The 26,749-nt window shown below is 44.9% G+C and overlaps 1 protein-coding gene across 1 annotated transcript in view; it reads right to left on the reverse strand.

Moving 5' to 3' along the window:
- Positions 1–16,829: 16,829 nt before the first annotated feature.
- The window catches only part of LOC147124968 (T-box transcription factor TBX22-like), a 57,759-nt gene continuing 47,839 nt past the window's right edge, over positions 16,830–26,749 (reverse strand). The window contains exons 6-8 of the mRNA XM_086007313.1: positions 19,736–19,800; positions 19,302–19,396; positions 16,830–19,082 (exon numbers count right to left, since the gene is read on the reverse strand). Coding sequence (XP_085863439.1) covers positions 18,430–19,082; positions 19,302–19,396; positions 19,736–19,800 — 813 coding nt within the window. The 3' untranslated portion in view covers positions 16,830–18,429. The remainder of the gene's footprint in view (positions 19,083–19,301; positions 19,397–19,735; positions 19,801–26,749) is intronic.

The following is a 26,749-nucleotide window of genomic DNA, read 5'->3' on the forward strand; positions in this document are numbered from 1 at the left end:
GCCTCACCATGCACCGGAACTCACTAACACACTTTCAAAGGTGCACACAAATCTGTCGAAGAAGGCAAAGTGGTGACAATAAGGATTTCAATGCTTGACAACACATTAACAGAACGTTTACATGAACATTGGCTAAAACACCTAAGCGCCTACCCTTGTGTGTTGTTAGTTGGTATGATTGCACTAGGATGAGGGTGAGTGGGAGGGGTGGCTAGTGAGATTTGGAAGTGATAATATAGATAGAGAGGGATGGGTGGAGGTGCAAGGTAAGTTGGTGTAAGGATGTGCAGGAGTAGGGTAGGGAAGGCAGAGTGATGGGGATGTGATGAGTGCCACTGGAGCATGGCTTTGCAGTAACATTTTGTGATCTACTGAGATCATTGAAAGGTTTGCACCAATGCAGCCTGGTCCTCCTGACAACATCCCTGCTTGTGTCCTCCTGTGCAATGTGCAGCCAGGCTGCGTTGGTGTCCTGGGGAGGTCTCTACTGTAAGGGGTTTTCTCTCGCTAGGTCTCTCTCTCTGGTGAGACCTCTCTCTTTTGCACAGTAATTTACCGAGTGGTTCGACCCACTCACCCCTTAGGTTCTGTACACTGGACTTTGAGGCAGGAACTACAATGCAGAGAATACTCTGTAGACCAAGTTTAATGAAACGAAGTGAAATTTTATTGCATAAAGGAAAAATTGAATGTAAGCCAAAATAAGGTACATGGGAGGGAAAAACAAACCATAATACAGTACTAACCAATATATCCACAGGCATATTATACTTTACAAGGTTCACCATGAAATAGGGAAACACACGGAACATCGAGGGACAACAACTCATTGTTAATTATCCCCTAAAATGCCCACCCCCTAAACCTAGCTAGATTAGATTATGAGGGGCCAGAAACATGCTCACCAGTCCCAGTTAGAAAATAGAGGTTTTGAAGTCTGTGGTTTGGTCCTCTCAGGCGTCCTGTCTCCACGTGGTCAGCGGAATGCAGCGGGTTGCGACACACTCTTTTCTCCCTCGAGGTGATGGACACGGACAGGCTGGATGTTAGCAGGCCTGGACGTCGGCGTGGAGAGAGACCAACTGTTTGACCATTTTCATATAGGTTTCCTCTTGGAGGGTCGCCATCTTTTCATCTCGTCAAATGGCCCGGGGTTTGTCGATGATCTCCCGATAGCTACCCCGGGTCTGGGCGCTGACTCGATCTTCCCTCTCGAACCTCTCTCTCCAACCTCCCTCTCGAACATCCAACTCGATCATCTCCCGATAGCTACCCCGGGTTTCCAGTTATACTTCTCATCGAGGCCCTTATTTCCCGCCATATCAAGGTTAGTCTTTGTTTAACTTTTGGCGAGCTTGTAGCACAGAGGGGTAGTCATTGTGTTTAAAGTACTTTCGGGATGGCCGGTAACTGCCATCTCTGGTCTGGAATGACCTTGTATTGTCTTTAATGGGTCTTGAAGTTCCCCTTTGAATTTGAGGCTGTTTCCCTTTGCCTGGGTAAACATTTTGATGGCCTTTATCTACAGGCCGATCTGATTGGATCTGCATCCAATCCATATGTATGGGGTTCTGTCTGGTTTCGCATTCTCCGAAATTGCATTCCAGAACTTACTGTGGGCTGAATCCACAAAAGCTGTCTGTGGACTGCAGGAACCTTTTTAAAATGTCCCAAAAAGCTGGTCACGGGGTCTGGCGGCCATTTTGTGTGCCCCCTTTTTCTGGGCTTCTTTTAAAACAGTTTTTAAAATTCAGGCCTTTTCTGCCAATAGACCCTTATAGGACAATGTTCAATTTTGCGAATCCTACACTACCACCCATTGTAAGGGAAGAGAACCTCCCTGTGTGATATGACCTAGAGGGAGTCATGGGAGAGCCTGGGTGAAGCCATGCACCTTTGTGCAGTGCTTGTCAGTGTTTGCAGCATCTCAATGCTATAGAACGCTGACAGCACAACTGTCAAAATGAATGTGGACATGGCCCGTTTAAGGAAACCGGCTGATGACGTGTCATCAGATGTCATAATCAGACCCTGTGGTGATTATTCCTTGATTAGTAAAAGTATTGTGATTCGTTGTTTGTTAACTGCCTTGGGATATGTGTTGTAATCTCATTGGTAGTTGATGATCACATGATGTGTTGTGGCTACCTTAAATTCAGTCCTTTTCTAGCTTTAGTTGGGACTGGATGTAGAAAGATATGCTGCCGAGTTTAAAGTTAATAAAGCCTAACTTTGGAAGGCAAATCTATTCTTTATTTCAATTTATTAACTTTATGTTAGAATGGAGCGATATCTTCAACCAGAATGATTCAAGGCTGACCCCAATTCTGCTGGAGTGGATGATAAATGGAGACATTGGTATTGTACATTTTAAAACTTTTTGGGCGTGTTGGATCAAGAGGCTCTAAATAAGCTGAATATGCTGATCAACTACATTGACCCGGATGTATATAAATATATTTTGCACTGTAAAACTTATGAAGAGGCTACTTCTACATTGGAAAAGATTTTTGTTAAACCAAAGAATGAGGTATTTGCACGTCATCTTCTATCTGCCCGTAGGCAGCAGGTGGGAGAATCTTTGGATACTTATTTACAAGCACTTCGGTGCCTTAGTGTTGACTAATTATAAGGCTGTGACGGCTGAAGAATATAAGGACGAATCGGTACGGGATGCTTTTATTAATGGATTACTGTCTAGATCAATTCGTCAGCGGTTGTTAGAAAATAAGACTCTGGATCTTAAAGGTGCTTTTGAGCAAGCTTTTACATTGGATATGGCTCAGAGAAGTTCGGATTCTTATGCTCTTTTTAATCGGTCTGCGACTATGGTTTTGGCAGTTTTGGATGAAAAGGAATTATGTGGACTTAATGGGAGTGGTTTACTAGATTTTGAAACAGTTTCTACTTCGGCGGCCGTTGCCTCTAGAATTCAGAAGTGTTATTTTTGTGGGAATATCCGGCACCCTCGTCTGAAGTGTCCTGCTCGGGAGGCTGTGTGTAGTAAATGCGGCGAGAGGTCATTATGCACGTGTGTGCAAATCATCAGGTTCAATTACCTTCCCTTCTCCTGGTGTGGGAGGGTCTTCCTCCACTACCTCTTCTGTGACTATTCAGCCTTTAGATAGGGCGTTTATTGCATCAATTTCTGCTGCATTTGCTCATGGCCTAAACAAAGCTATAGTTACGGCTCAAGTTAATGGGTTGGAAGTGAAGGCCCTTATAGATACGGGCAGTACTGAGAGTTTTATAAGTCTTCAGTTTGCGAAGGAGAAGCATTTGAAAATTTTGCCTGTTACGTATCAGGTGTGTGGCTCAGACGACCCTTACTTCACAAATAGCTGGTTGTTGCTTTGTGAAAATGGTTCTTCTAGGTAATACGTATACTGATATACGCCTATCTGTTTTGCCTAATCTCTGCGGATATTTTGATTGGACATGATGTGCTTCAGTTACACGAGTCTCTTAGTCTTTCATTTGGAGGGACTAAGCCACCTTTATCTATTTGTGGATTAACCTCTTTATCTATTCCTCCATTATCACTTTTTTCCAATTTGATGTCGGATTGTAAGCCAATTGCTACCAAGTCAAGAAGATATAGTAGTCAGGATAGAGAATTTATTAATTCTGAAGTTCAACGTCTCTTATTGGAAGGAATCATTGAACCTAGTTGTTCGCCTTGGCGAGCACAGGTAGTTGTCACGACTAATGAGAGACACAAGAAACGAATGGTGATAGACTATTCCCAAACTATTAATAGGTATACTCAATTAGATGCGTACCCTTTGCCTAAGATTGATGAGCTTATCAATAAAGTCTCTCACTATAAAGTTTTTAGCACTATTGATTTAAAGAGTGCTTATCATCAGATTCCTATTGTTAAGAAGGATCAACCATATACGGCCTTTGAGGCTGGTGGAAAGCTGTATCAGTTTTGCCGAATACCATTTGGTGTTACTAATGGTGTTGCTTGTTTTCAACGGGCAATGGATGCTTTTATAAGTGATAACTCCCTCTCTGACACCTTTTCATACTTAGATGACATCACAGTGTGTGGCAAATCAAGGGTGGAGCATGATTCTAATTTAAAAAGATTCCTTCAAGCTGCGGAAAAAGTTGGTTTAACTTTTAACAGAGAAATGTGTCTTTTCGACTACTGAGGTAAATCTATTGGGGTATATTATTTCGGGAAATAAGATTAAACCAGATCCAGAACGTCTGCGACCATTGATCGATTTACCTTGTCCTACTAATTCTAAGGCTTTGCAACGAGTTGTTGGACTGTTTTCTTATTATTCTAATTGGATTGCAAATTTTTCACGGAAGATCCGGCCTCTTATTCGGGTTACGACATATCCTCTATCATGGGAGGCCAGGACATGTTTTGAGAATTTTAAAAAGGATATTTTAGGAGCAGTTCTGCATTCCATTGATGAGCAGGTTCCCTTTGTGATTGAGACGGATGCTTCGGATTTTGCAATTGGGGCTACTTTGAACCAAAATGGAAGACCTGTGGCCTTTTTCTCACGTACTTTGAATAATAGTGAAAAAAGACATTCCTCAATAGAAAAAGAGGCATACGCAATAGTAGAAGCATTGCGTAAATGGAGACATTATTTATCGGGGCGACATTTCACGTTGGTAACTGACCAAAAATCTGTGTCCTTTATGTTTGATGTTAAACATTTTGGAAAGATTAAAAATGATAAAATAATGAGATGGAGGATTGAGTTGGCATGTTACCATTTTGACATAGTTTATCGTCCAGGGAAGGATAATGTTGCTGCTGATGCACTGTCGAGGGCTTATTGTTCGGTGATTCACGGAGATACGCTTATTAATCTTCACAATGCCTTATGTCATCCTGGGGTTACGAGGATGATACACTTTGTACGCAGTAAGAACTTGTCTTTTTCAGTTGAAGACGTCAAGCGGATGACTTCATCATGTTCTATCTGTGCTCGGTGTAAACCGAATTTCTTTAAGCCTCAACGAGCTCATCTTATAAAGGCTACTTCTCCTTTTGAACGTTTGAGCATCGATTTTAAGGGGCCTCTTCCTTCAACTACTCAAAACTGATATATATTTACTGTTGTGGATGAGTTTAAGGTTCACTTTTGCTTTTCCTTGTGCAGATGTATCAGCTGCTACAGCTATTAAATGTTTGACTCAACTCTTTGTCATCTTTGGGATGCCTGCGTATATCCATTCGGATCAGGGAAGTTCTTTTATGTCTTCCCAGTTGAAGGAATACCTTCAGAGTCGGGGAATTTCTACTAGTCGAACTACCCCGTATAATCCCCAGGGTAATGGACAGTGCGAACGATACAATGGGGTGATCTGGAAGGCAGTTATGTTGGCGTTGACATCCCGGAACCTTAAGAATACACAGTGGGAAATGGTACTGCCTGATGCCCTGCATTCCATTAGATCATTGCTTTCAACGGCTACTAATGTGACCCCCCATGAAAGGCTCTTTAACTATCCGCGGAGATCTACTACGGGATATTCGGTACCTTCATGGCTTACTATGCAGGGACCTGTGTTGCTTCGACGCCATGTTAGATTGTCAAAATATGACCCCTTGGTGGAGGAGGTGGAGCTGTTGGAGGCAAATTCCCAATATGCTCATATTCGATTCCAAGATGGGAAAGAAAGTACTGTTTCAATTAAAGACTTGGCTCCTTGTGGGGGCCAGCCCTCTTCTGAGGATAATAATAATGGTCATGATTCGGATAATGTGGATGCTGTTACAGATACTACGAATATTTCCAATCCGATTGCAGATAATCATACTTCTATTAGTCAGCCTTTGATAGATGTTTATGGCCGTCCCAGTGCATCTTCTGATGGGATTTCTAATCCGGAAACCGTTGAGAATCGGGATATGGATAGCCTTCCTGTTGAAGATACTTCTGTGCCTTTTGGCGTGGGAGGGCAAGGAATTTCACCAAGGTTAAGAAGGTCGACACGAACAAGATATCCGGTCGACCAATTGAAAATGGACTTTTAAATTGATAGTAATGTTTTAAAAATTGTTGAAATATTATAGTATATTGTTTTAGTTGAGAGATACTTAATACTTATGCATAATGTTATTATTTGTTGTTGTTCATTTAGTATTGTTATGTAAATAGTTTTATTCTCGTGCATAGTTTAGTTGTAAATAATTAATTGTAAATTGTAAAAGTTATTAGGTTAGAGTATATTTTAAAGGAGGGGTGAATGTGGTGATTATTCCTTGATTAGTAAAAGTATTGTGATTCGTTGTTTGTTAACTGCCTTGGGATATGTGTTGTAATCTCATTGGTAGTTGATGATCACATGATGTGTTGTGGCTACCTTAAATTCAGTCCTTTTCTAGCTTTAGTTGGGACTGGATGTAGAAAGATATGCTGCCGAGTTTAAAGTTAATAAAGCCTAACTTTGGAAGGCAAATCTATTCTTTATTTCAGACCCGCTTCCTTTTACATAGAAGCATAGAAGATAGGAGCAGGAGTAGGCCATTCGGCCCTTCGAGCCTGCTCCGCCATTCAACGAGATCATGGCTGATCATCCAAACCCTAGCACCCGGTCCCTACACCGACAGCCATCCCACCCAAGCCCTATCCCAGTTAATTGGCCGGGAACCTCGCAGAGCGGGCTTAACAAGTCCAATCAAGACAAGATCACTTGGAGGGGGTGAGATGAAGATGGGTGCGGAGTTTGAGGCCACTGTCTACTCTGGACACACTGGACTCATCACGGCTGGTGGAATCGCAGCCTATGTGCTTGGCCAATATTGGCCTGCATCTTACCAGTGACTCACCAACATAAGCACATGTTGGTTTCTTTTACTGTTTACAGAGCATGCATATGCAGCCTGATGCCTTAATTAGTGGCAACATTTATTTAACTGCAATGTGCATTATTATGCAGATTCATGTGCGTCAACAACTTGCATTAATTTAGTGACTTAAACATAGAAAAAGCTCCCAAGGCGCACCACAGAGACCTAAGGAAAAGAAAACGGACACCAAGTCAAAGAAGATGATACCAGCAGGGGTGACCTAAAGCTTGGCCAATGAGATGGTTTTTTGAGAAGGCGAGGGAGATGTAGAGATGGAAGGGTTTCAAGAGTGAATTTAAGACCATGGGGTATAAGCAGCTGATGGTGCACCCGCCAATGGTGGGGCTAAGGGAGGGGGTTACACAAGAGGCTAGAGTCAGAGGAATCGACAGTTAAGTGGGGGTTGTAGTGCTGAAGAAGGCTACCGAGATAGGGAGGTGTAAGGTCATGGAGAGATTTAAACGCAAGGATAAGAATTTTTAAATTGTGGCACTGGAGGATTGAGATCCAATGAAGGCCAGCAAGGACAGGGGTGATGGGCAAGCAGGTCTCGGGGCTTGGTGAAGGATAGGATACAGGCAGAAGAGTTTTGGAGGAGCTGAAGTTTACGGAGTGTGGGGGATGGGAGGTCAACCAGGAGAGCACTGGATAAGTCGAGGCTGGAGATGACAAAGGCGTGGATGAGGGTTTCAGCAGCAGATGGGTTGAGGTGGGATGGGGTGGGATGGGGTGGGGGGGTGGTCTTTGTGATGTAAGAATATGGTGTTCTTAGTGTGTTTGTCCATATGAATATGGTGTTCTTAGTGCGTTTGTCCATATGAATATGGTGTTCTTAGTGTGTTTGTCCATATGCATCCAGTAACTTAAACATGTTATTGCAAGCCCTGCGCCTTGGGAAAGTGCTGGGGAAATCTTAGAAGTTATTATAATTATAATCCCTGAATTATTCCCTTCCATTTGCACTTTTGGCTCTGGTAATGTAAGACAGCTTACCCCAGAGGAAGCCAATGTGCTATTCAGGCTCAATTTTGACAAATCATGCATAGGCCACACCAATTAATTCACCACATTTCAAATACAGGGTGCGAGTGACAGTGAGCATAAATATTTCTTCCCTATATGATGTCTCTCCTCCATTTCCATAAAGACCGCTGTCATTATTGGACAATCTGTGCTTCTCTTACAAATATGGATTTGCAATACTAGCCAGGTTGAGTTTGTAAACCATTTGTATATTCATTCTAACCATCACACCATATTCACTTCATGCCATGACGGCAGGAAGACACTCACACTACCAACAGCTTGCCGTAGCTGCTGTCACAAACTATTTCTGTTCTTTAACCCTTTATTTACTATAGTACTGGCTTATCCTTCTATGTTTGTACAAGTCTTTGAGCATCCTACTTGGCTTCAAATGGGGACTCAGGGACCTGGGAGTCACTCTGTTGGCAACCTCCTGCCAGGTATATTGATGCACAGCCTTGAGGTAGAGCCTTTCCTTTCAAGCACTGCATCTACATGTTCAGACAGAAAACTCTTCATGGAGTTGTTTTTTGCTTGTGTGCGGCTGAGACATAGGAGCTCAGGAATTATCTGCAGCTGGCTTAAAATCATTGGATGTCACACGCTTAAATTTTTGTGCAAGTGTTGCTCTCTCTTTTATATAGACAGTACAGTTTATATCATATGTTAATTATTACTATACAGTGCCATAAAATGTACACAGACATTATATAGGGAAGAAATATTTATACTCAGTCACTCGCACCCTGTATTTGATTACAGGGTTTGTTTTATCAGTTAAGAAATGAAAAATATTTTTTTTAAACCAAGTTAACTTGAGAGCAAAACATGTAAATACTGTGTTTCTACTTATAATAGGAAGTAGGTCAGTATTACAGAGCTCTTGATGAGTGCAGTTAAAATAACACTTTCATGTCAATGTGAAATGGTTCAGGTGCCCATCGATGTGGAATGTGTAGTATAACTCAGGGATGTAACTCCAGTGTCCACTAAAGCATGAGATGTGAGACAATCTATAGTTAGTGGTCACACACTGCTTGGAGTTCACATTCGGTTCAGTATTACTGCAGCTGAGTGCAAAGGCACATTTGAAAAGTACCCAGATGACCCATTGGACCCCCTGGGCTCTTTATAAACTCATATTTTAACATTTTCAATGCTAGAAAGTGCTGCCCACTCTTTTTCTGTACTGTAAAAATCAGCAAAAGTTCTGCACTGGTGTCCCAACCTGCATGTGCAGGGCTCTTGTCACTAAGCTGGGTGCAAGGTGCAGCAGGTAGTATAACTCAAGTCCATTGCACTCTACACGTATCAGTTTCAGCCTGGTATCTGTAGCATACCTGCAGCAAAATATTACTGACAACTTTATCAAACCACTAAGTATTATCTCTTATAAATTTAAAGAACCCCCTTCTGGCAGATCTATTAGACCGACACCAACTCTAGAAAATTGTACAAATTACAACAAGCAGGTACATTTCACTTAATCTGCTTAATTTTCTATCTGCAGATTTGAATGCTGAACAAAATGCTCCCAACAAGATACAAATAGACCGTGTCCGTTCTATTTCCCGCACTTCTGCTCTCACCACTTCCCCTCCCTCCCAGAACCACGATAGGGTTCCCCTTGTCCTCACCTTTCACCCCACCAGCCTCCACATTCAACGGATCATCCTCCGCCATTTCCGCCACCTCCAACGTGATCCCACCACCAAACACATCTTCCCCTCACCTCCCCTTTCAGCATTCCAAAGGGACCGCTCCTTCTGCGACACCCTGGTCCACTCCTCAATCACCCCCAACAGCCCTTCTCCTTCACCTGGCACCTTCCTGTGCAAGCGCAGGAGATGCAACACATGTCCTTTTACCTCCTCGCTTCCCACTGTCCAGGGCCCCAAACACCCCTTCCAGGTGAAACAGCGATTTACTTGTACTTCTTGCAATCTAGTATACTGTATTCGCTGCTCACAATACGGTCTCCTCTACATTGGGGAGACCAAACGCAGATTGGGCGACTGCTTTGTGGAACACCTCCGTTCAGTCCGTAAGGGTGACCCTGAGCTTCCAGTCGCCTGTCACTTTAATTCACTGCTTCACTCCCACTCTGTCCTCGGACTATTATATTGTTCCAATGAAGCTCAACGTAAGCTCGAGGAACAGCACCTCATCTTTCGATTGGGCACTTTGCAGCCTGCCGGACTCAACATTGAGTTCAACAATTTCAGATTAATTATCCCTGCCCCCATTTTTCATGCAGTATGGTTTTTGCCATTCCCATTTGCAACATTTTATCTTTCCTGCCTCTTACAAAAGTACAGGGTGTTCTTTCAATTCCTTCCTCCCCTCCTGACCCTCCCCCCCCCCCCCCCCTGTCCCTGCACCTGCTTAATATCTATTACATCTCCAGCTATTTCCAGTTCTGATGAAGGGTCCCAGACCTGTTTCTCTCTCCACGGATGCTGCCTGGCCTGCTGAGTATTTCCAGCATTTTCTGTTGTTATTTAAGATACAAATACATACTGGATCCCAGTATAATCATTACCTTGTCATATAATTCAAGAGTATCAGTACTGTTCATCTTTAGGGTTAAAAAGTAGTGAGGAAAAATTTCCTACATAACAAGAGTGACTACACTTCAAATGTACGTCATTGGTTGTAAAGCATTTTGGGACATCCTGAGGTCATGAAAGGCGCTATATAATTGCAAGTCTTTCATTACAGTCTTTATTGTACAGTTCTGCAAACTCAGCTGTATGTTTAATTTGTTTTAATATTAAACTACCTTGGTCTGATATGTAATTTTCATTAAGTATCAAATGTGAAATAAGTACTGCAGAACACAAATAATATGGACACGTATTATTCAATGTAAGGGGTATGTTACTTCATGTTTAGTTGGGAAGGTAGAGGAAATTGGAACTATGAATGGTGTCATGAACCATTTTAAGGATTATTAAAGTCAGTTTAAAAGTTAATATTTAAAAATATTGGCAATTTTCTGCCTTTAGGGTCTAAAAATAATGAAACAAAAACTGAACCCAAAAAACTCGAATAAACTTGAAAAAATCAATGAACAGTTTTTATTATCAATGTTGCTCAAACGCAAGATAACAAGCAGGCGTGTTTTTTTTCAAGGAGTACAGTCTAATTAATTATTCACATGGTTCATGCACACCACCTTTATGGCATCACCGTCAGACTCTCACTCAATCCCTAGATTTAATAAAAAGTAAAGTTGAGGAACCTATTGTTGTGGCCACTGTAACGGTGAACTAATAACAATTGTTGAAGTGTGGTAAACCACTGTATAGTATATTGCCACCTCTGGGTGGCGCTGTGTATGGAGGCATGCCTCAGCTGACTCCACCCACCACTGTGTGGGTTTCGTTCAGACTTGTTCAGTCACTCACGAAGAAGCATGGTCTCTTCTTAGCTAATAAAAGCCTTATTCATCTCTTCTTTCGACTCATCATCTCTTCTTCGACTCATCACCTTTTATGAAGTAATTGATAAGCGTATCAATTTTATTAGCTAAAAGTTAAATGGCGACACCTGAGGAGCAACAACAGCAACGGATACAGCAGACATTGCTGAGAGCCCTCAGACCACCACGCCTGGACCTCGACCCTCAAGATGTGGGTGCATCAGCCAAGTTTGAACACTGGCTGAGCTGCTTTGAATCCTTCCTCGCAATCTCACAGGTTACAGAGGAGGATCACAAACTGAAAATTTTGACCGCCCAGGTGAGCCATCAAGTATATATGCTAATCCGGGACTCTAATACGTACGTGGCGGCCCTCGAGCTACTAAAAGGGCAATATACGCGCCCAGTGAACACAATTTACGCCCGACACCTCTTGGGATCCCGCAGGCAGCAACCGGGAGAATCGGTAGGGGCATTTGCACGGGCGCTACTGGCACTCTGCAGAGACTGCAATTGTAAAGCGGTAACGGCTGTGGAGCACGCGCAGGGACTCGCCTGTGATGCCTTCGTCAGGGGCCTCCAGTCAGACCACACCCGGCAGAGACTGCTAGAAAGCAAGGAACCCGACCTGAAGACGGCCATTGCCCTTGCGCTCTCGTTAGAGGAGGCCCACCGAAACCTCGAGGCATACCCCCGTAACGGCGCCGAGACATGGCAATCGAAACCGTGGGACACGGGACCGCCGCCCCCGGCACCAACCGCTGCAGCGACCCAACCGAGACAGCAGCCTCCGGTAAGAACTGCTTCGATGCCCAGTAACCAGGCCCAAAAATGCTATTTCTGTGGCCAGTTAAAACATCCCAGAGCGCACTGCCCAGCTAAGACAGCTACCTGCTCGGGCTGCGGGAAGAAAGGCCATTACGCTAACGCCTGCAAGGGGAAGCCAGCCAGCAGCGCAGCGTGCGGGCCGTGGGAGCAGCCATCTTATCCGCCATTTTGTGTACCCCCGGCCGCATGGCATCCGCCGCCATCGTATCCAACGCACTCAACCGCCGTTTCGTCACCGGAACCGACCACCGTCTCGGCGGATGACTATAGTGACTCACTAAGCCACATACTGGCCTCCGTGACGCTGGATCAAGGCCACCCTCACCATCTATCCAGCTCCATGATGGATATCGCGGTAAACGGCCGCGCCACCAGTTGCCTGATCGACAGCGGGAGCACAGAGAGTTTCGTCCACCCCGACACGGTACGTAGCCACTCCCTCACGATTCTGCCAACGCACCATCGCATTTCTATGGCGTCCAAGTCCCAGTCAATGGACATCAGCGGCTACTGTGTGGTGACCCTGTCAGTAGGGGGCACTGAATATCAAAAATTTAAACTGCTAGTCCTGCCCCGTCTTTGCGCTGCCGTCCTGCTAGGGTTGGATTTTCAGTGCCACCTTAAGAGTGTCACACTAGCATACGGTGGACCCCTCCCCCCACTCACAGTCTGCAACCAACAACTTTTAAATCGCCCGCTGCAAACCACCTGCAGCCTTTCCACATTAAAAGTCCCCCCCCCTCCCCTGTTCGCTAACCTCACCCGCGACTGTAAACCCATCGCTACCAAAAGCAGGCGGTACAGTGCCGGGGACAGAGCTTTTATCAGCTCTGAGGTGGAGCGGCTCTTGAAGGAGGGCATTATCGAAGGTAGCACTAGCCCCTGGCGAGCCCAGGTTGTAGTCGTTAAAACCACTGCAAAACGCCGCATGGTAATCGACTACAGCCAAACCATAAACCGGTACACCCAGCTGGACGCGTACCCCCTCCCTCGCATATCTGATATGGTCAATCAGATTGCGCAATACAAAGTATTCTCCACCATCGACCTTAAGTCAGCATACCACCAGCTGCCCATCCGCCATGAGGACCGCCAGTATACTGCCTTCGAGGCAAACGGCCGCCTCTACCACTTCCTTAGGGTCCCCTTCGGCGTCACCAACGGGGTTTCGGTCTTCCAAAGGGAGATGGACCGAATGGTTGACCAGAACGCGCTGCGGGCAACCTTCCCCTATTTGGATAACGTCACCATCTGCGGCCACGACCAGCAGGACCACGACGTTAATCTAGCAAATTTCCTCCGTACGGCCCAACGGCTGAACCTAACGTACAATAAGGAAAAATGTATGTTTCACACCAAGCGCCTGGCCATCCTCGGCTGCGTGGTGGAGAACGGAGTCATCGGGCCCGACCCCGACAGAATGCGCCCCCTAATGGAGCTACCCCTTCCCCACTGCCAAAAAGCACTGAAGAGATGCCTGGGGTTTTTCTCCTACTACGCCCAGTGGGTGCCCCTCTATGCAGACAAAGCCAGGCCCCTCATCAAAGCCACCTCCTTCCCCCTGACACCAGAGGCGTGTGCAGCCTTCACTCTTATCAAGAACGATATCGCGAAGGCCGCAATGCACGCGGTGGATGAGTCCATCCCCTTCCAAGTGGAGAGCGATGCCTCCGACTTCGCCCTAGCCGCGACCCTTAACCAGGCGGGCAGACCCGTGGCCTTTTTCTCAAGGACCCTCCAGGGCCCCGAGACGAGACACTCCTCCGTCGAAAAGGAGGCCCAGGCTATTGTAGAAGCGGTGCGTCACTGGAGGCATTACCTGGCCGGGAAACGATTTACCCTGCTCACTGACCAGCGTTCAGTAGCTTTTATGTTTAATAATAAGCAGAGGGGTAAAATCAAGAACGACAAGATCTTGAGGTGGAGAATCGAACTCTCCACCTACAATTATGATATCTTGTATCGGCCAGGGAAACTCAATGAGCCCCCAGATGCCCTATCACGTGGTACATGCGCCAACGCGCAGAGTGATAGGCTGCAGTCCCTCCACAATGACCTCTGCCACCCGGGGGTCACCAGGTTTTTCCATTTTATCAAATCCCGTAACCTGCCCTACTCCATCGAGGAGGTCAGGACCATGACCAAGAGCTGCCAAATCTGCGCCGAGTGCAAACCGCACTTCTATAGGCCGGACAGAGCAAGCCTGATCAAGGCCACCCGCCCCTTCGAACGCCTGAGCGTCGATTTTAAAGGGCCCCTCCCCTCCGCTGACCGCAATGTGTACTTCCTCAACATAGTTGATGAGTACTCCCGTTTCCCCTTTGCCATCCCTTGCCCAGACATGACCAGTACCACGGTCATCAAGTGTCTGAATGACATCTTCGCTCTGTTCGGGTTCCCCAGCTATATACATAGCGACAGGGGCTCATCGTTCATGAGCGACGAACTTCGGCAGTACCTGCTAACAAGAGGTATCGCCACGAGCAGGACCACCAGTTACAACCCCCGGGGGAACGGCCAGGTGGAAAGGGAGAACGCGACGGTTTGGAAGGCAGTCCTCTTAGCACTAAAATCTAAGGGCCTTCCGACCTCCCGCTGGCAGGAGGTCCTCCCTGCAGCGCTTCACTCCATTCGGTCACTGCTTTGTACTGCCACTAATGCGACCCCTCATGAGAAAATGTTCGTTTTCCCCCGGATGTCTACATCGGGAACCTCGCTACTGGCATGGTTGACTTCTCCTGGGCCCGTCCTACTGCGGAGGCACGTGAGGACGCATAAAACGGACCCCCTGGTTGAGCGGGTGCACCTCCTACACGCCAACCCCCAGTATGCCTGGGTGACATACCCAGACGGGCGGGAGGACACGGTCTCCATACGAGATCTCGCACCCTCGGGTACCCCTGAATTACCACCGTTATCCCCCTTACCACCGTTATCCCCCTTACCACTGTTATCCCCCACCACCCCTCCCAACCCAACCCCTGCAGACGGCATGCCAAAGCCCCAGGAATCTTCGCCAACCACCCAGACACCAGACCCGACGTCGGATGCTGCAACACCACCGCCGCCACCACGACGATCAGGACGTCAGACAAGGCCTCCTGATAGACTTAACTTGTAGTACCCTTCACCCCGCCGGACTTCACATTAAACAAGGGGTGAATGTGGTAAACCACTGTATAGTATATTGCCACCTCTGGGTGGCGCTGTGTATGGAGGCATGCCTCAGCTGACTCCACCCACCACTGTGTGGGTTTCGTTCAGACTTGTTCAGTCACTCACGAAGAAGCATGGTCTCTTCTTAGCTAATAAAAGCCTTATTCATCTCTTCTTTCGACTCATCATCTCTTCTTCGACTCATCACCTTTTATGAAGTAATTGATAAGCGTATCATGAAGATTATGCAGAGGGAAACTATTGCAATTGTGCTTTTAGTAAACAATGATTTCCACCGATAAATTCCTGAATTATTTTGAGTTGATGAATTAGTAAACACAAAAAACTGCAATTCAATTGTAGGTGAAGCCCATTGGGACTTTGGAGACGGGATAGGGCCCATATAAAGGCAAGTGCCTTCTGGTCGCTGTTATGAGTTGTAGTCCTAGTTTAAAGGAATATATTAAGATATGACCTATTATTTCGACAAGCCAAGGCTTTGATTTAATGAACTTGGGGGACTGTCAGTATGGTCACTGTGTCAGTCCACTGCTGTCCTTGCCCCATACCTAACTCGGAGTGAAAGGCTTATACTTGCTACAGTATATAAAGTATATATTCTTCACAACTTTACTTCAAGAAGACCCGGATCAACGTTTCTTTTTTTAAATTCAAAAATGCATTTATTTTCCTGCTAAAAATCAGGTCCAGAGATGTAGGCACATCGGATCTGTGATGTCAGCATAGCACACAGAGCACGAGTGTGTGCTAACATCACACATCCAGTGCACACACGCGTCTCCAGATCCAACTCTTGGTTTTAAAAAATGGAAAGTTTCGGGGTTGGGGGGGAGGGGGGTTCTCAGACACAGAAGGATTTTTTTGTGTTTGCAAATTCACCAATTCAAAAAGATCCAGTAATTTATCGGCGGGAATCAGTAAAACTTGGTGTTAATGATCCCTAGCCTCCCGAGCCACTTGTTCTTCAATATCCTTGTACCTCTCCTATATTAGGCTGATTTTTTTCCAACCAAACAATGCATTTTATGCATGCTTTCCTCCGATGAAAATCCGACAAATTTCTCATCGATTTCCCAGTGCCTTTTGTACTCTGTATCTGCGTAAAGTGACAGCGCGGATTTATGCGGTGTGAAGCCCATTGCAAACTGTTAGAAGGGTTAGGATGTGTCTCCTTTCTTTACCGCTGTGCACAACAGCAGGCCAACACAGGAGGACAGTCCAGCTGAACCCCTATTTTAAGTGGCCCTGTCACATCTCCAATTACTCTGAAATGCAATCCCAGTTGCCATTTTGGGTGCAACAAAATCGCACAAACATGAATTGGGTTGTTTTAACATTTGTCAGACCGCTTTGAAGAAAACAATCAGATCCATCCGAGTTTAAACTGCAACAGAAACATGTCGTTAGCTCAGAAAAGTTCTATATCTGTGCAGTGCAAACACAGAAAACTCTTCCAACAACTGCCTGGTCAGTGTGTGTAACCGATCCTCACAAGGTCAACAGAATACTGCAAGAGATGCAAAGAACTGGACAAGAAACGCTGAGCCCGTTCCAATCACTGACATTCAGAACCAATATGTTTATTTTATTGTACACGTTAACTTGGACTAGAAATAGATTAGGAAAAAAACAGGCAACCTCCCTACCTCAATCATTAGAAACATTCCTGCGTATATGGAGAGATTATTCGATCAATGATTCATATTTCCATTGTCCATCACTAGTTGGCACTTAGTAGATCTCCTGTGAGGTTTCTGGTGGTAATCTCCCAGGAGATTACACGGGTTTCGGGAGGGGTGGGGAGTGTATATATTGTGATGCACAAGGTACCTCAGTTGTGTGGGACAAGCTGGGTCTTTTCCTGTCTGTCACTGTAAGCAAGATAATACAGACTTTGTACATCCCATCCAACGAATGATTCTGCTGCTAATCTGTAGCGTCCCTTAACTTGCCCCATCCCTGTAAGGTCCCAACATCTAATTGTGAATAAATCAGTTAAAGGCGACTTGCAGTCGGCGAGGGAGTCGACAGATTGACAGGGGCTTTATAAATGGCTACAGGAAATGACTTGTTTTAAATACAATTTTAACACTTTGAAGTGTGATATCTGAAGCGTGACAGAGGTACACTAGGCGAGACACCTATATATGTTTGGATGGGTGCTGGTCTCCTAGGAAACCAGGTACTTTATGAAGATGGATCTCTTCAAACTATTGCAGTGTAGACTGCCAACCGCACTGCAATAAGCATCGATTACCAGAAACAGGCCCGGGTGATGTTGGATCAGTCCCCCCAACACCCTGCTCCTACCCTTTCTGAAACTCCATGCCAGTACTTTCTGCGTGTTAAAGAGTATGCCGTTCAAAGGCGCATAAAGTAGACAGTTAAAATATGGCCATAAAACATTTAAACCCCAGCTATAGAATGATCAAAAAATACGTAAAGATCGAGATACTCATAAACCACGTCTTAAAGTTTATTGTGGTGAACAGTGGCCCCACACACGAGAGGTGTGAGCCAGATTAAAGGAGTACTCGTGTTGCTGATTAATGTTCGGTTTTTTAAGGATCCCAATGGGCATTTGATTCCATTGCAAATTGACATTCAATATGTGTACTGTACTAAGATAGGTCCAGTCTTACCAAAGAACCATATTGGGAATATACTGGTCCATTAAATCATGGAGAAGGATTCGTGTGAACTTTAAGAATCGAACGAAATGTGTGTTTCAATGTAAACTAGCCTTTGCTCTCTCTCCATACTATTTTCTTTCAAAACCAAATATAGAGCATGTGCTTATTGCTGATTCTTAGGGCGAAGAACTGTTTAACGAACTTAAACCCAGACATCCTTATTTACAACGGATTTCCACTGTGATTTCCGCTTCAATTCGGACACGTTGTGAGGAGTTAGTCGTGTTCTAACAGCTCTGTTTGCATTTAGTTCATTTTAAAGCCACAAAGACCGGCCGCTCCTGTTCGTAAATCGCTGTCGGTGCTTTCCTGCAATGCTTTCGCCGTCTTCTTCTCACAGCTCACTGGCAACCGCCGGTACCCAGAGTCAGAACTCGCGCTGCAGTCTCAGTAGATTCAGTTCCAAGTCTCCCCGCTCCGTTGGAATCACCAACCCCTCGACTGCTAAGGTATCAGAGACAATGGTGGACTGTCTGTGGCCACTGGCCAGCCTTCCCATCTCTGAAACTCCTCTCGGCCACCAGTGCGCTCGCACTCGGAGAGGCTGAAGTGTTGTGAGCCACCAATTTAAATGGACTGGCTGCCAGTCTGGAAGGTACAGACACATTGTACCCGTAGAAACTGTAAGGGCGCCGCGTAGACACGCTGTACAAGTCTTGGTGCACTTGACTCTGGTGAGACATGGTGCTGCCTGGATGCATCAGTTGAAGGTGAGAGAGTGTCACACTGGGTGTGAGCTGCAAGTCGGGACCGCTGCCGCTTTTCCCGTGGTTTGCAGTCAGCGTATTAAGTGAGGACAAGGAGGGGAAACGGAACATGAGCGGCGGGGATCGCTGCGCGACGAAGAGGTCGGGCGGCGAACTGTTGACTCTCAGCCTGTCGTAAGCCGGTAAGGTAAAACGCTGAGGTCCCGGGCTGCGAGCCGGGCCAACCTTGTAACACACCGGCCCATCCACGCTGCAGAGGTGAGTGTCTCGGCAGGTCATTCCCAGGGAGCCCGCCGTTACGTGAAACAAGGGCGGCGAGCAGGACGGAGAGAGCACCGAGCTCAGAGAAGAGGGAGTCCCGGTGCACGAGTTTCCCAGAGGGGAGTCGGAGCATCCAACTAAAAAATAAAAGTTCACAGAATGAAAATGGAACCGTCTGCGGACACAGGTCACATTATAAGCACTGGATGAACAGTTATCACAAAGAGGGGATGGCGCTGCCACACAGTAAACAAGGAGATGTTGGAAGAGGCAGATATTTAGTTTGATTCATGTATTTAAAGAACTGAGACTTTATTTAGATTACATGGCTATAGATTCAGAGATAGGGCACATACCAGGCTTTTGCATGTTGAAGGCTTGGAAGTCTAGCGATGGTCGACAGTCCACGGGTCTCCAGGGGTAGCTGTCCATCACTCGTTCCAGACCCACCCTAAATACAAGATGTCAGGTTACAGCTTTAACAGTGCTTTGACCTGTAATATCACAGATACACACAGCTCTTGGATTGCCTTGAATGTATTCTTTAAAAAAATCACCATCCGAAAAAGTCTTTAACAACTAAATACCTACCAGGTGTAAGATAACTCGTAACACTCCCGACACAAACCTGGGAGGCTTTATGGGCTAAAGGTTGCTATCTGGACCTGTGGTTCTAACTCTCATTGCGATATCTCTACACTCAAGTAATTGCAAAACACTTGAATTGATCCCGATAGCAGTACGGTTTGAGCAGGTTTGCATCAGTCCAGAAGTAGGTTTTTGTGTGTACCTGTTTCTCCCGGGATCCCGGAAACCCTTGGCGAAAGGATTCCTATCAATTTTCAACCTTGTAATCTACAAGCGAAAGAAAAGGCGAAGTTACAAATAACAACAGGTAGATTTAAATGGTGAAGGCCACGGGATAATTCAGCACGGTTAGAACTGTTTGGGGAAACGTGGAATTCAAGATCAAATGGGCAGAAATAATATGGGCAGAAAAGAGCGAGGGCATCAGAATAACTTAGATGTGTGACCAGTACCTAGATTATAAGAACTACAAATATTTAAATATACATTTGTGCTTAAAATTGACGCAAAATAGAGAACGGCTCTGCAGCTGAAGGGGACCGACATTCCGGAAAAACCCTTCAGGAAACACTGAGTGCCTGATAATATATATCAATAGATACAATTTCTATAATTGCATTCTAACTTGAAGCCAGCCTCTGTCCAGGAGGAGTCCCTCCCCCTGCTAACTGCAAATGACCCTCCCTCTCCCCCGTCAGTCTCCCTCTCCCTCTCCCTCTCACCAGTCTCTTTCACTCTCTCTCTCTCTCTCTCCTGTCAGTCTCTCTCTCCTGTAAGTCTCTCTCTCTCTCCTGTCAGTCGCTCTTCCTCTCTCTCTCTCTCATCAGTCTCTCCCTCTCTCTCTCTCATATCAGTCTCTTTCTCTCTCTCTCTCATCAGTCTCTTTCTCTCTCTCTCTCATCAGTCTCTCTCTCTCATCAGTCTATTTCTCTCTCTCTCTCATCAGTCTCTTTCTCTCTCTCTCTCATCAGTCTCTTTCTCTCTCTCTCTCATCAGTCTCTTTCTCTCTCTCTCTCTCATCAGACTCAGTTCAGTTCAGTTCAGTTCAAATGCTTTATTGGCATGAAAGTTTACAGAGAACCATATTGCCAAAGCTTACATAGCAAAAGGTACAGTTTTCCAACATTCTGTAGGTGTCAATCGATTTGACATTTGTTGGGTATATACAATATTACTTTTAAACAATATTAATTTTAAACAGTCTTTCTACTTCATTTGGTACGTTCAATATTAATTTTAAACAGTCTTACTTTTAAACAGTCCTCAGGTTGTGACATGTTGTTACATATTTCTCTCTCTCTCTCATCAGTCTCTTTCTCTCTCTCTCCGGTCAGTCTCTCTCTATCTCTCCGTCTCTCTCTCCTGTCAGTGTCCATCTCTCTCTCTCTTTCTCTTTCTCTATCTCTCTCCTGTCAGTGTCTCTCTCTCTCTCTCCTGTTAGACTCCCTCTCTCTCCCTCTCTCTCTTAGTCCTACTAGTCAGTGTTCTTTTCTGTCTCTCCAGTCTCTCTCACTATCTCTCTGGTCAGCGTCTCTCTCTCTCTCTCTCTCGCCTGTCAGTCTCTCCCTCTTTCCTGTCAGTCTCTCTCTCTCTCTCTCTCTCCTGTCAGTCTCTCTCTCTCTCTCTCTCCTGTCAGACTCCCTCTCACTCCCTCTCTCTCTCTGTCCTACTAGTCAGTGTTCTTTTCTGTCTCTCCAGTCTCTCTCACTATCTCTCTGGTCAGTGTCTCTCTCTCTCTCTCTCTCTCTCGCCTGTCAGTCTTTCCTGTCAGTCTCTCTCTCTCTCTTTCCTGTCAGTCTCTCTCTCTCTCTCTTTCCTGTCAGTCTCTCTCTCTCTCTCTCCTGTCAGACTCCCTCTCACTCCTGACTTGCTGAGTTTTTCCAGCATTTTCTGTTGTTATTTCGGATTTCCAACATCTGCAGTATTTTGCTATCGTCCCTCTCACTCCCTCTCTCTCTCTGTCCTACTAGTCAGTGTTCTTTTCTGTCTCTCCAGTCTCTCTCTCTATCCTCTCTCTCTCTCTTTCTCTCTCCTGTCTGTGTCCCTCTCTCTCTCACTCTCTCTCTCTCTCTCTCGCTCGCCTATCAGTCTCTCCTGTCAGTCTCTCCCTCTCTCTCCTGTCAGTGTCTCTCTCTCTCCTATCTGTCAGTGTCTCTCTCTCTCCTATCTGTCAGTGTCTCTCTCCTATCTGTCAGTGTCTCTCTCTCTCTCCTATCTGTCAGTGTCTCGCTCTCTCTCCTATCTGTCAGTGTCTCTCTCTCTCTCCTGTCAGTGTCTCTCTCTCTTTCTCCTATCTGTCAGTGTCTCTCTCTCTCTCCTATCTGTCAGTGTCTCTCTCTCTCTACGGTCAGTGTCTCTTTCAAATTCAAATTCAAATTCAAATGCTTTATTGGCATGAAAGTTTACAGAGAACCATATTGCCAAAGCTTACATAACAAAAAGTACAGGTTTCCAACATTCTGTAGGTGTCAAACGTTTTTGACCCTCGTTGGGTACAGACAGTATTAATTTAAAACAGTCGTTGGGTACATTCGGTATTGATTCTCTCTCTATGGTCAGTGTCTCTCTACGGTCAGTGTCTCTCTCTCTACGGTCAGTGTCTCTCTACGGTCAGTGTCTCTCTCTCTCTATCTCTACGGTCAGTGTCTCTCTCTCTCTCTCTATGGTCAGTATGTCTCTCTCTCTGCGGTCAGTGTCTCTCTCTCTCTCTCTCTCTGGTCAGTGTCTCTCTCCGGTCAGTGTCTCTCTCTCTCTATGGTCAGTGTCTCTCTCTCTATGGTCAGTGTCTCTCTCTCTACGGTCAGTGTCTCTCTCTGTCTCTACAGTCAGTGTCTCTCTCTCTCTCTCTATGGTCAGTGTCTCTCTCTCTCTACGGTCAGTGTCTCTCTCTCTCTACGGTCAGTGTCTCTCTCTATGGTCAGTGTCTCTCTCTCTACGGTCAGTGTCTCTCTCTATGGTCAGTGTCTCTCTCTCTCTCAGTTTTTTTTCAGTTCAGTTCAAATGCTTTATTGGCATGAAAGTTTACAGAGAACCATATTGCCAAAGCTTACATTGCAAAAAGGTACAGTTTTCCAACATTCTGTAGGTGTCAATCGATTTGACATTTGTTGGGTATATACAATATTACTTTTAAACAATATTAATTTTAAACAGTCTTTCTACTTCATTTGGTACGTTCAATATTAATTTTAAACAGTCTTACTTTTAAACAGTCCTCAGGTTGTGACATGTTGTTACATATTTAGCCCCAAGGTATGGTCTGTCTCCTTCTCCTAGGACTAATCTCAATTTTGACAGATCATCCAATTCCTTGAAATCTGGGGTTGTTTGGCTTAGCTTGTTGAATAATATGTTTCTTGATGTGTTGAATTTTTCGCATTTTAGGAGGAAATGCATTTCTGTTTCAACCTCGCCAGCCAGACATTGATCGCATATTCTATTCTCTCTAGGCTGCCAGGATTTCTTGTATCTGCCTTTTTCAATTTCCAGTTGGTGGTCGCTTAGTCTGTACCTGGTGAGGGTCTGTCTCTGTTTTGTGTCTCTGATGGTCGTGAGGTAGTCTGCCAGTTTATATTCTCTTTTTAGGGCCCGGTAACATTCTAATCTGCTTTGGCTTTCGGTTATTTTGTTCCAATGTTCCAGGTAGGTTTCTTTGCATTTTTTAATGATTTGGTTCACTCGGATTGGTGTTTGGACGGCTGTGTTGGTCTGGGGCTGGTCAGGGTCCGGCTGAGTACTTAGTTTCAGTAGCAGCTGACTCAGGGGACTCTTTTCTGGGTTTAGCTCTTGGGTCTGAAAGGCTTTGAAATGAAGGGTGTCTGGGGAGCTAGATTTGAGGTGATTTAGGAAGTTTAGTGCTCGTTTTTGGATGTTTATTATCAGTGGGTATCTGCCTAGTTCGGCTCTGCATGCATTTGTTGGTGTTTTTCTTTGGGTGCGAAGGATGCTTCGGCAGAATTCTGCATGTAGGGCTTCTATTGTGTGTTTTTCCCATTTAGTGTAGCTTTGGTGATTTAGCGGGCCCCATACTTCACTACCGTACAGTGCAATGGGCAGGATTATGCTGTCAAAAATTTTGAGCCAGATTTTGATTGGGATTTGGATGTTGTAGAATTTTCTTTTTATTGCATATAGGGCTCTTCGGGCTTTTTCTTTTAGTGCATTCACTGCTATGCTGAAGCTCCCTGATGCTGTAATAGTTAGACCAAGGTAGGTGTAGCTCATAGTGTGTCCTATAGTGGTATCACTGAGGGTAAACTGGTATTTGTTTTCCTGACATCTGGGTCTTTTCTGAAAAATCATGATGTTGGTTTTCTTTAGATTTACTGTTAGAGCCCAATTTTGGCAGTATTTGTCGAGTAGGTCTAGTTGTTGCTGTAATCCCTGTTCTGTGGGAGACAGCAAAACCTCTCTCTCTCTCTCTCTCTCTCTCTCTCTCTCTACAGTCAGTGTCTCTCTCTCTCTCTATGGTCAGTGTCTCTCTCTCTCTCTACGGTCAGTGTCTCTCTCTCTCTCTCTCTATGGTCAGTGTCTCTCTCTCTCTCTCTACGGTCAGTGTCTCTCTCTCTCTCTCTCTACGGTCAGTGTCTCTCTCTCTCTCTCTCTACGGTCAGTGTCTCTCTCTCTCTCTCTCTATGGTCAGTGTCTCTCTCTCTCTATGGTCAGTGTCTCTCTCTCTATGGTCAGTGTCTCTCTCTCTACGGTCAGTGTCTCTCTCTCTCTCTATGGTCAGTGTCTCTCTCTCTACGGTCAGTGTCTCTCTCTCTCTATGGTCAGTGTCTCTCTCCGGTCAGTGTCTCTCTCTCTCTCTACGGTCAGTGTCTCTCTCTCTCTCTACGGTCAGTGTCTCTCTCTCTCTCTATGGTCAGTGTCTCTCTCTCTCTACAGTCAGTGTCTCTCTCTCTCTCTCTCTATGGTCAGTGTCTCTCTCTCTCTACGGTCAGTGTCTCTCTCTCAATTCAATTCAATTCAATTCAATTCAAATCGCTTTATTGGCATGACAAGTTACATCTTATGTTGCCAAAGCATCGAAAAACATTCATGTTTGTTCACAAAAATACAGATCTATCCATACAGTGTATAAACAGATATATCCCTGAGTGTATAAATATACTTTCATATAATTTATATATACTCTTTTCTTATATTTAGTGGTTGTCCCTCTGTTTATAGCAAGCTGTAACATAGTGTGCCGCTACTGTTACACAATTTCTCTCTTCCCCTAGTAGGTATGGGAGTTTTTGGTCGTCATTCAAATTTCTGAATTCCGGGCATATTTTTGTGAATTTTGGGTAGAAATTCTCCCTTATGCCCTGATATTTTCTACAAGCTGTGAGGAAGTGCATCTCTGTCTCCACCACTCCCTGACTGCAGTGAGAGCATATCCTGTCCTCTCTTGGTAGCCGGGTCTGCCTGTGTCTACCTTTTTCGATCGCCAGGTTATATTCACTAAGTCTGTACATTGTCAAAGTTTTTCTCAGTTTGCTATCCTTTACCATGGTCAGGTAATCAGCCATATTGTATTGTCTGTTTAGGGCCAAGTAGCAATTGAGTTTGCTTTGGGTTTTTGTTGTTTCTGCCCAATATGACAGATATTTTTCCTTTTGCTTAGCGACGATTGTGTTGGGTCGAATTCTTTGTGTTACGCTGTCACTGTCCTGGGGCTGGTTATTGTTAGTAGTGTTAGTAGTTACTTCACTGAGTCCCAGGACTAGTTGACGGAGGGTATTCTTCTTTATGGTCCTCTCTAGGCATTTCAGGGCTTCGTAATGATAGCATTGGGGGTTTCTCATTTCTAGGTGTTTCCAAAATTTGGTGGCTCTTTTTTGGATAGTGATTATTAATGGATATTGGCCTAGTTCTGCCCTGCATGCATTGTTTACGGTTTTCCTTTGAGTCCGGAGGATACTTTTACAGAATTCTGCATGTAGGATCTCAATTGGGTGTTTGTCCCATTTTGCAAATTCTTGTTGTGTTAGCGGTCCCCACACCTCACTGCCATAGAGTGCAATTGGTTCAATTACTGATTTGAAAATCTTGAGCCAAATGCTAATTGGGATTTCTATTTGGATTGATTTTTTAATGGCATAGAAAGCCCTTCTTGCTATCTCTTTCAGTTCATTCACAGCCAGTTTGAAATTTCCCGTAGAACTGATTTTTAAGCCCAAGTATGTGTAGTTAGTGGTTTGTTCAATTTTGGTTGTTCCTAGTGTGAATTTTTTTTTGGGTCCCTGATGTATGGCTCTTTGCTGGAACACAAGGACTTTGTTTTTTTGGGGATTTATTGTCAGGGCCCAAGTCTCTCTACGGTCAGTGGCTCTCTCTCTCTACAGTCAGTGTCTCTCTCTACGGTCAGTGTCTCATTCAAATTCAAATTCAAATGCTTTATTGGCATGAAAGTTTACAGAGAACCATATTGCCAAAGCTTACATAACAAAAAGTACAGGTTTCCAACATTCTGTAGGTGTCAAACGTTTTTGACCCTCGTTGGGTACAGACAGTATTAATTTTAAACAGTCGTTGACCCTCGTTGGGTGCATTCAGTATTAATTTAAAACAGTTGTTGGGTACATTCGGTATTAATTTAAACCAGTCGTTGGGTACATTCGGTATTAATTTAAACATTTTTAGAGTATATATGCTATGGGCGTGCTCGTTAGTCACTCACTGTTCCTCAGGTTGTGACATGTTGTTACATATTGGGCACCAAGATATGGTCTGTCTCCCTCCCCCAGGACTATTCTTAATTTTGACAGGTCTCTCTCTCTCTCTCTCTGTGGTCAGTGTCTCTCTCTCTCTGTGGTCAGTGTCTCTCTCTCTGTAGTCAGTGTCTCTCTCTCTCTCTCTACGGTCAGTGTCTCTTTCTCTCTCTACGGTCAGTGTCTCTCTCTCCCTGTGGTCAGTGTCTCTCTCCAATTCCAATTCAAATGCTTTATTGGCATGAAGGTTTGCAGAGAACCATATTGCCAAAGCTTACATAGCAAAAAGGTACAGTTTTCCAACATTCTGTAGGTGTCAATCGATTTGACATTTGTTGGGTACATACAATATTACTTTTAAACAATATTAATTTTAAACAGTCTTTCTACTTCATTTGGTACGTTCAATATTAATTTTAAACAGTCTTAATTTTAAACAGTCCTCAGGTTGTGACATGTTGTTACATATTTGGCCCCAAGGTATGGTCTGTCTCCTTCTCCCAGGACTAATCTCAATT

Source organism: Somniosus microcephalus, chromosome 1 (assembly GCF_052327205.1).
Source record: "Somniosus microcephalus isolate GS21.2 chromosome 1, FLI_Smic_1.0, whole genome shotgun sequence".
Classification (NCBI taxonomy): domain Eukaryota; kingdom Metazoa; phylum Chordata; class Chondrichthyes; order Squaliformes; family Somniosidae; genus Somniosus; species Somniosus microcephalus.